This window comes from Falco naumanni, chromosome 4 (assembly GCF_017639655.2).
Source record: "Falco naumanni isolate bFalNau1 chromosome 4, bFalNau1.pat, whole genome shotgun sequence".
NCBI classification, from domain to species: domain Eukaryota; kingdom Metazoa; phylum Chordata; class Aves; order Falconiformes; family Falconidae; genus Falco; species Falco naumanni.
In genome coordinates, this window is record NC_054057.1 from 38,948,688 (window position 1) to 38,958,930 (window position 10,243).

Sequence of the window (10,243 nt, forward strand, 5' to 3'; positions counted from 1 at the left end):
GACCATTTACCCTGCAAGGTCTCTCCATCAGTAGATTGGTTTCAGTCATACAGGCTCTAGGAAATAATTTCTCATCCTCCGGCAACTTCATTACATACCCCCCAACACGAGGAAGTTCTCGTGTTTTGCAGATAAACAGCTCAGACCAAGCCGTGGCCATTTCAGCCGTCGTCGCTTCCTAGGGTACGGCAGCAACGACGGGTCGGTAGGATTAAAGCAGGGGCGGTACCGGTTTCTCCAGCCTGGAGGAGGCTGTCGAGGCACAGCTGGGAGCTGCTCCGGGAACTGCTCCAGGGGCTCCGGGAACGGCTCCGGCCCGCTGCCCGCGCCAGGGCGGCCGCCGGGGCAGCGCTGCGGGGGACCCGGCCATCCCCCCTCACCTCTGTCCCAGGAGCACCTGGACCCACAGGGCCAAGAGAAAACTGTAGAGCGGATCGATGGGATCAGCCCCTGGGGATCGGGGGCAGGTGCTCAGACTCTGAGGAGAAAGCGTTCTGTGACACACGATACACACGCACGGGCTGCCGCGTTTATGGCCTTTACGGCCTTTCTGCACATCACGCGCGGGTGATTTCGAAATAACTTGATATCAAGGCGGGCGGTTCACGGTGAGCGCGTTCGGTGCGCCGGGCTGCGCGCCGCCGCTCGCCCGGGGCGCAGCTTCCCCCCGCGCTGTGCGGCTGGTTACCGCAGCCGCTGCCGCCTGCCCGGCGGCCCGAGCCCGCTCCCTGCTCCCCGCCGGCCCCGCGCCTGACGCTGCCGCCTCCACCGCCCGCGGCGCAAACTTCCCGCACCCAGCCCCAGCCCCGCCGGCAGCGACGCAAGACGCAGGGGAAGGGGCCGTCCCGCCCAGCTACTGCGGGGCGGAAAAGCCGGCTCCGGGCCGTCGGCCCCTACCACTACGATCGGGGGCGTAGGGGGTGTCAGCTGCCGACGTCACCGCCTTGCACTGCTCGGCTGCCCCGGTGACCGGAGGTAGCCGGTAGCCCCGCACGGGTGGCAGCGCTTCCAGCCCTTTCCAGAGCCCGCGGCCCGTCGCGGTCCCCCCTTCCTGGACGGGTGGTTGCGCCCGGGCGAGGCCGGCCCGGCGGGGGCAGCCGCCAGCCGAAGATGGCGTTTCCTGGGCAGCCGGCGCCCGGCGGCGGTTTCTACCAGGGCGGGGTGAGCGGGGCTGGCGGCGGGCTGAGCCCGGGCGGCGGGGGCTGGCGGGGCGCGGCCGCGCTGAGCCTGGGCGCGGGGCCGCCGCGGCGGCGGGGCAGACTGGCTGAGGCGGGGGCGACGACCCCGAGTGCGGGGCAGCCCGTTCCCTGCCTTCCCCCCGCTCCCCGCACCCTGCCGGGGCCCTGAGGCGCCCTCCGGGCTGTCCCGCCAGCGGTGAGGGGCGCCGGCCTCGCTCCCCCGCCGGTCCGCTGTGGCCCTGCCCGACGGCCGAGCGGCCGGCAGAGTTGGGGCGGCGCGACCCTCGCCCCGGGCGCTCTGAGGCGGGAGCACGTTCCGCCGGGGCGAGGGCAGCGGCGGCTGCGCGGCGAAGCGGTGAGCCGGGGGGCCCGGCCCGGCCCGCCCGCGGGAGGGGGGAGGCAGGCGGCACACGGCCGCTGGGCAGGGCCCCTGCCGGCGGTGTAGCTGCCCGAGCCGGCTCCCCACGCCGTGCCCCGAGCGAGGTCTTGTGCCCGACACCTGGCGTAAAGCCGTATGTGCTGGGGGGGCGGTGAAGAGCAAAGCGGCTCAAAGGGGAAGGTGCACCTGGTCAGCTCCGGCTGCCTGCAGGCGCATTCTTCTCAGTTAGTGTCGGGTATACACTCCGTTACACAGGTGGCTGTTTCAGCTCGGTCGGACAGGATTAACTTCTGTCATTCCATGATTTTCAGTTAATATTTTTTTTAAAAATTACCATGCTTAATGCATATTCTTCCAAGTATTTTCCCTAAAGATCTATCTTGCTCAACTTTTCTGAAGTGGAAAGAAAAATCTGCAGAGCCTTAGTAGTCTTATTTTCATACCTCGTTTTCTGCAAGTAGTAGACTAAAATTCCTTGGTGAGATACACCATGCTGCATCTAGCTCAGTGGATTGCTCCTGTGCAAGGTTTTACACAGATCTGCTTATAGTAAATGAGTATATCAATACCAAGATTGTGTCTTTTTTTTTTTTTTTTTTTTTTTATAAGGAAGTTCCTTTTTGGTTGGTTTCACGTTCTTTTGCATGGTGTGTATATAGAAACACAAGTTGATTCTTAAGTACAAATATTGCAGTTTCTTAACAGTTAAATGAATCACTGATTTAAAATTGATTTTCTTCTTGATTTCTGAAGTACGGAGGAGCTCCAGGAGGACCAGCATTCCCTGGACAAGCTCAGGATCCTTTATATGGTTATTTTGCTGCAGTAGCAGGGCAGGTAAATTTCTGTTATTTATTTGTTGTTATTTCTTGTATTGTTATCTTTTTTCTGGGAAATAATTTCTGCATTACCTTTTGGAAGGAGGAATGCCTAGTACTTTTAGTAAGGAAAACTTGTTGCAAGATGTAAAAATAAAAAACCAAAACGGAATGGTTTTACTTAGCCTATCTTCTATATATAGCTGTATAGCTATACCATATAGCTATATATACACAGGAACTATACTGTTCAAATAACGCTGTTAGTTTCTCTGTAGAGTGTGTGGGGGTGTGTGTACATGCGTACATATATATACACACACATTTGTGTGTATGTACATGCTACAGTTCCTATCTAAGTATATACAGGAGCTATATAGTTACAGGAAATGTTGTAACTGAACTGTGGCTCAGCTCTGGGTTGGAGAATGCTGTCACCTTCAGGAGAAAGAAGCCAGAAGCAATGGGAAGCATGGGCTGTGGAGATGGCCTGGCTAAGAACAAGAAATGCTAATGATATCATTGGATGATGTTAATAGACTTAATAGATTCACACATGGAAAAGCAGTCTTGAGTCGTGCCAATGTCTGGGTTTGCCGGTAGGATGGAGTGATAATTCTTACAGAGGAAATGGCATTTACAACTTTGATTTAGGCCTTTCTTTTTTCTTCCCTGTCGTTATGCACTGCATTTTTAAGTCGTTGCCTGTAATTTTGTGCCGTGTATTGTTTCTGTATGATTATGAATGTTACTAGAAATAAGTAGTTATTGAACTATATTGCAAAGTTTAGGAGCAAATAAGTTAGGTTTATTGAGCTGAGGTTCTGCCTTTGTTGGCCATATGTATAGCTATTTATTACATGCTTCTAGGGGGTGTGCATATCTAAATTCTCTGCTCCTGGATCTGTTATCCATAGGTAGACATAACCATGACAGGAAAGCGTAAATTCAACAGTTGGCTGATGTTTAATTTCCTGGTTTTAAGACTGTGATTGGGTTGGCTTTGTTCTCTACATTATTCTTTTGAATAAATAATGCATCTTACAGCCTATATATTACTTCTTTAACATTGCTTATGAAAATATGCAGACCAAGTGTTTTCTTAGTAAAGGAGAACACTGGAATGACCTTGTGCAGTGAGGCAGGCCTCTCTGTTAAGGTGGAGACCAAGCTAAATTCTGCCGAATGTGCTGACAGTTTGCCTGCCAGCTGAGATGCCTCTGAATCCAGGTGCCACCTGGACATGTGCCAGGAATCATCAGTGGAACCAGTGCTGGAAAAATGAGTAAGTTCCTGCTGTAAAGAGGAAGGGTGGTGACAGCAAATGAGATGCAGCGCAGTGAAGAAGAGGTGACAGGAGCTGAACCTTAGCAAGGCGTAGACCATCACCAGGCTTCTCAAGTGAGGCATGGTTACTGAAAGCTGGGAAACTGAAAGCTAATGGGTATGATCAAGTTAGTGCTTAAAGAGCACTTTGGTACTCTTAAATACTTTATATTCATAGAAATCATTCATTATTGAAATAAACTGGGTAGCTTTTGAAATGTTATCCTTGGAATTGGAGGAGTCAATTTCAGACACCAGTGACTGTGTGGAAGTAAAAACCCTATAAGGAGACCGTGAAATGTGACAGGTAACTTACCAGTTGCTTTTATAGCCGTCCATGCAAGTCTGTGAAAAGCCACACCTCACAGTTTTCTCTAAGTATGTACTGTAGAATTTGTAAAGTTTTTGGTTACGGTTTGCTGCTCACTGTGTTGGGTTTATGCCTAAATAATATATAATGATATCTCTGAGCTTTCTTGGAAGTAGTTTACAACAGAGATCTTGTCTTAGATTTGAGGAATTAGTTTTCTTTGTTTACAGGAGAAAGTAAAAAATATTGTTTCAAATCTTTATTCAATTAATTGAGTCTGCCTTTGTAGGAAGTAATAGTTTTCTTTTTTTCAGTCTGTTTGCAAAGCCCCTACGCTTTAAGTTCTACTTTAAAAAAAAAAAAAAAAAAGCCAGGCATCTTTTTGGTGATGTTAATCATGATTACAAATCGTGTTTTTCTGTATTCCTGCCCATTTTCAAATTACGCAGATCCTGCCTTTGTTTCAGAAAATAAAAGGCCTTTGAAGAGATTTGCTGCTTAACATGCATGGCTATTTAAAATCTTTTTTTTTTTTCTTGTTTTTTTTTTTTTTTTAATTTTCCTGTGAATATTAATTTCACATAAAATCAAAATGTTGTTGCTGTTTTTTCAGACCTTGTCAAATGTCATTCAATATAACTAGTTTTTCCTATAAATAATGATACCTTTTTTCTGAAAGTTATCTGGCTGTGCCGTTCCCACCATGCTATGTAGTAGCATGTGTCTGTTCTTATAGCAAAGAAGAAAAAAATGCTTACTAGATTTAAAAACATCAGGAAAACACTGAGGCAAATAAATTTGTTTCAAATCTAAAGCAAGTCCCTTTTCACTATTTAATGCTTTACAAAAGTGACATCATTTTTTGTATCTGCAGATATAATGTTCGATCCTTGAATGAGGTTATATTACACTCAAACTCTTTGTGAACTGAACTTTACATTGGGTGTGTGAGTTATGTGACCTAGAATTCCAGCTCCTCTTTTGACAGCTCATTGCTTTCCATGAGTTGGCCGTTGTTTTCTCTCTTTGGCCCTGAGCAGGATGTGTTGGAAGTGAGTAATTTTCCAAACATTGCAGATAGGTATCTTTTCTGGGTTGGTTTTGTTTATTTTTTTCTTTCAGAGTTCTTTGCTTTCTGCTTTTGTTTGTTCTGCTAACTTACTATTCAAAAAGAACCCAGGAGTTTTTAGATTTGTAGTCTTAAGGCTGTCTTGAGAAGAGGGTATGTATGATCTTGGTTCCAAGTTTCCTCCTGTAGCAGTGAGAACATAAACATATGAACTAGAGTGACTGCAATACTCACTAAGTAAAATTTAGTATTTTAAGGAAAGCTGTCTTTCTGTTCAAAATTTTGCACCTTGGTTTCTATGCAGCTGGCTCTCAAGTATGCTACCAGTATTTGATGTGGGTTTGTTGTTTGGGTATATATATATTTTTTTAAGTAAAGCTTGGAGAAAACCTGCCAATCCTGTTTATTTTTTAGTACATAGATGGGAAAGCTAATGCATATTGCAAAAATGTCAACTAAAGAAATGTCATTACAGATACAGGTTATAAAAGTCAGATTCTGTCATACGGCAGACAAGTAATTGGTTTGTTTTTTGAAAGGGTAACTAGTTTAATGCCACTGAAAAGGGAGTGGGTACTGGGAATAATCAGCCTGGAAGAGGGAATTAAAACAATAGCTGATACATCTTCTGTTATCGAAAGGATGGACAAATAGATGCTGATGAGCTACAGAGATGTCTCACCCAGTCAGGGATTGCAGGAGCGTATAAACGTAAGTTAATGATTTAAATTTAAAAAAAAAACCACAAACCATCAAAAAAACCCAGTCCTAAAGCATACTAATTCTTCTGCTGTCTACTAGAAAACACTTACAGTTGTGCCTTCTGCAGAAGTTTGGGGGTTTTTTATTTGCATGGTAAATGGGCTTTCTTTCCATATGGACTTACTTTGAAACGTAAATTCTCTGTCTTCAGTTCTGTGCATGTGGGACTTCCCTTCTCAGCCTCCTTAGTTCCCCACTGCTGAGTTGTGGAGTTGGAGAAGTGTTTTGTTTTGTAATGGACAGCCAATTCTTTAGAAGGTGTTTTGCAATTGAGCTTTGATATTGACCAGAAAATTATGTGGCAGGACTCATTGTCGGGATACATAGTGCTCAATTTTCAAAATCAAGCTCCTTTGAGTAAAACTGGCTTACTCAAGTGGTAAAATACAAGTGACCACTTCGACTAAAACCCAAAACCTTTATGGATCGAGATGAGAGCAAATTAATTTTAGATGTAACTTGAATTGCCTCCAGGTTGTCTGCTGTCAGTTTTTCTGACAAGTAATGGTGAAAAGCTCTTACTTGGATCAAAATATGGTATGGCTGTATACAGTGGAAGCAATTATTTAATATTATTAGTATATAATATAAAACAATTAAAAATGTTACATTTAGATGAAAAAAATTATCTTTTTAATATGGTTTCTTTTTTCTTTTTAAACAGCTTTCAACTTAGAGACTTGCAGACTCATGATCTCAATGCTGGATGTATCCTTTACTATGAAATGTAAAGATTTTTACATTATGTAAGCAAAGATGAGAGGGTGCCAGAATTTGGGAAACGCTTTGTAATTCCTATTCAGCCCTTACTTAATAAGTATTATGATCATTATGACTGGGGAACTACGAAATTCCATTCTTATTCCTTTTACAGGATGAAATAATAATAAATGAGGCTCTCTGTGACTGATCTTACAAGTGGTATCCCTCTAAGCATAGGGGACTTTCTCCATTGAATGTACGAAGAGTCAGGTCTGGCAGCCTAGAATAGAATTTTAGGCAAACCGCCCATTATGCCTTTCAAATTGGACTTTTCTAGGCCTTCCTAATGAATTAAGCATTTCTACTACACAGCCTGAATACAGTCTAAGGCCCCCCTAAATCCTGTTTCCTGAATTAATCAGGTTGAATATCTAATGGAATGGTATATGGCATTCAGCAGTAGGACCTATGGAAGACTTAAGTATACTGTGCAGGGTTGGAATCTTTGGAGTTCGTTTAGCCAAAACTTAAATTGTCTTGTTCAAAAGTTTTGCTGTTTTGTTTTTTGTTTGGTTTTTTTTTTTAAGTGGAAATGAAACTGGAAGGGCTGTTAACTCTCACCTTGAACAAACTCACTTAAGAGTGCGAGAGAACTGATACTCTTCCTTTTTCCCTTGGCCAGTATTTTTATTTTGGATATGTATTTTACTGGTAAAAATTACATTGTGGCAGGCAAAAGAAAAGTGTGTAAACTAAGTTAAATTCACAAAGAGCAAATAGTTTTATCAGGTTTCACTGAGAAGTGGGGAGAGCAAGTTCTCTGACCTTTGGTTTTAGTTAGTAGTGTTATCTCTCTCTGTACTGTGGGATGCTTTAGTTAGTTTTCTACCAGGAAAAAAATATAAATTCTTAATATGGACCTTCAAGAGAGTATTTTTAACTACAGATGATAAAAATAATACAAATTTCCATTGAAGAGAGGGCTTTTCTTATCTTTTTTAAGTTAAGAAATGTTTTCTTAGCTTTGGAATCAGAGGGATATGTCTGGCACAATGGGATTTAATGAGTTTAAAGAACTCTGGGCTGTGGTCAATGGCTGGAAGCAACACTTCATGAGTTTTGACAGCGATAGTAGCGGTACAGTGGATCGTCAAGAACTGGAGAAAGCCTTGATGAATATGGGTAAGCTGTGAAATGTTCTTGCTTCTGACACTTGATTTACAGCATTTCCCAGTACCAGTTATCATCCTGCAGTAACTGACACATGATATTTCCAATTAAAAATGTGTTAGATTCTGTTAACTTACATGTCTTTTCAAAACAGGCTTTTTATTTTCAAATAGGATTTAGACTGAGCCCACAGGCAGTGACTGCAATCACAAGGCGGTACAGCACTCACGGAAAGATTACATTTGATGATTACATTTCCTGCTGTGTGAAACTGAGAGCTCTCACTGGTATGGCAGCTTATAGCCTTGTTACTGTCATCCCCATAATATATTTTTATTTAATAAAATCTGATTCCTCATCTCAGGTTCAACTTTAACTTTTACATACCAGAAAATAGGTTTCTTTCAATGGAGTTTATAAGCAGAACTGTAACAGTTACCGATTATGATTTTTTAAATCCCCATTGAAAAATGGACTTAAAACTAGTGCAGGGTTTATTCCAGAGACTAGAAGAGTAATGTTACCAAAATTGGGAAACTGTATTTATTAAAAGAACCTAAAGGGTTGTATATGATAAATATAAAAATTAAGAACAAGAAATTAAATCTTGGGACGAATTGCAGTGTTCGCATGAGTTCTCATTCATGTGACTTGGGGAATGTTATGAAAATACTATGCATTTTTTTAAAAATTGATTAACTGTAATTCTTCTTACCTGGTTTCTGTTTTGTTTTCATAATGCATTTTTGCAGAATGTTTTAGAAGAAGGGATACATCTCAGCAGGGTTTTGTGAACTTCCAGTATGATGATGTAAGTGAACTTTAAGGTTTTAGTTAAAATCACAGGGCAAAGAAAAACTTAAAACTGAAGGCAAACAGTTATGATTTGAGTTTGTGCCTCTCTTCCCTATGCTTATAGCGTTACTGAGAGCACAAAGGTTCTGGGATTTGAGTGTTGTCTCAAAAAGTTCTCAGTTCTCACATATTTTAGAGAGTTCTGTAAAAGGTTGTTGTGCATTTTTGTCTGGATTTCTTACCAGCATGGTTTAAGAAGATTTAGGAAGCTACATCACTTGCTAGCATCACTTTCTGTGACATTTTTATTTTGTTTGTTTTAAGGCTTGGTAGGCATTTTCTCCAAGAAAGGCTGGGGAGGTGTGGTGGGAACAGACACAAGTCACACTCAGTTAGGCTTGTAGGTCTTGGCTTCCTGGCTGCATCTGTGCAGGAAAAGGAGAACACTAAATTCAAGTATTTCTGGGAGGTTTTTTGTTGTTATTAAGGAGATACTTTCTTTTATATAACTCTTAGCTAATTCTCATATTTAATTTCAAAGCTTTATTGTTCATGGACAGAATTTGTTTACAGAAAAGGGTAGTGACAATGGGTATTTTAGGAGAAAAAGTGAACACTTGTTCTTTACCATGCATCTAATAAGTGGTTATTCTGTTTTCAGTTCATACAGTGTGTTATGAGCATCTAAATCAAAAAGAAGCAAGCCGGGGATGATCATGATTAACATTCCAATCTGTGTTTTGCTTTGCCAAATCTTCCAATGATTGTGTATCTCCGTATTGGAAATGGCATATTTTATGAAGGTATCACTTTACATACTTGCATTTTTTTAGTTTTGACAATGAATATAAACTACTAGTGTACTGTTGTCTTTTAATTTCCAACCTGTGACTTAAAGATGTTTTTATTTTCATAAACTTGCAATTCACTCTGTATAATTCAAATTATGCAGATACTGTAATGTGTTTAATTTCTTCCTGTGATTCACTAAAACCAGTTTTTGGAGTGCACTTACCTTTTTCTATCTTAAACAGTGTCATGCATATGACATAAGATGATACATACTCTTTTGTCTTTGACAGCATAAGACAGATGTACAAACTGAAAGAGCTTTTGGAATGGTCATTTTATGCTGATCTGGTAGAAGATCAGTAAGTTTGGGCTGCATATTTTTGACACTGAACTATTTTAAAGATGGAAGTCTGTGACACCATGCAGAGCGTAATACTACCTGTTAGAACTTCTCATAAACCAAAACCTCTTCTAGCAGTGTGCTTTTGTATAGGGGACTTTTGTTCCAGTAACATTCTTGCTGTTTGTGTCACTATATAAAACGCTTTTAAACATAAAAAACCTATGCTGTGTCGGTTCATACTTTTAACTTTTCCTTTAACAATGAACTAAGCTGCCAGACTTCAGTTATGTGTAAATTACTATTTCTGTCTTCTCCACTTTAAACCCTGAGAAGTAGCCTTCTTGCTTCTGTATGCCAACTGATGCACAAGGGCCAAAACCCACTTCAAAAAATTCTTGCCAGATTACTATTTCAGATCACAGCAGCAATTACCAATGCTGTAGAATTTACATAAAAGCAGATACAGAAAGGCAAAGACTTATTTTGCCTGAGATTTTTCAGGAAAAAACAGGGGAGTATTGTTTGGTGGGTTTTTTGGTTGTTGGTTTTGGTTGGGTTTTTTTGAGAGGAAGAGTGATGTCGTATGGAAGCAGGAGCAG

General features: G+C 42.2%; 1 protein-coding gene across 1 annotated transcript; it reads left to right on the plus strand.

The window, feature by feature from the left end:
- The first annotated feature begins 882 nt into the window (after positions 1-882).
- Positions 883-9,519, plus strand: SRI (sorcin). The gene is made up of 8 exons (XM_040591609.1): positions 883-1,161; positions 2,311-2,394; positions 5,722-5,791; positions 6,507-6,550; positions 7,579-7,726; positions 7,888-8,001; positions 8,467-8,525; positions 9,171-9,519. Exons 1-8 carry the CDS (start codon positions 1,111-1,113, stop codon positions 9,195-9,197), a joined length of 597 nt encoding a protein of 198 aa, XP_040447543.1. The 5' UTR covers positions 883-1,110; the 3' UTR covers positions 9,198-9,519.
- Positions 9,520-10,243: the final 724 nt, after the last annotated feature.

What these genes read in the sequence shown, in the direction of transcription:
- SRI (XM_040591609.1), top strand. Translation starts at nt 1,111, where the DNA reads ATGGCGTTTCCTGGGCAGCCGGCGCCCGGCGGCGGTTTCTACCAGGGC. An exon ending in GCGGTTTCTACCAGGGCGGG is followed by an intron (nt 1,162 to 2,310) that starts GTGAGCGGGGCT and finishes TGATTTCTGAAG; the next exon opens with TACGGAGGAGCTCCAGGAGG. An exon ending in GAAACTGAGAGCTCTCACTG is followed by an intron (nt 8,002 to 8,466) that starts GTATGGCAGCTT and finishes GCATTTTTGCAG; the next exon opens with AATGTTTTAGAAGAAGGGAT.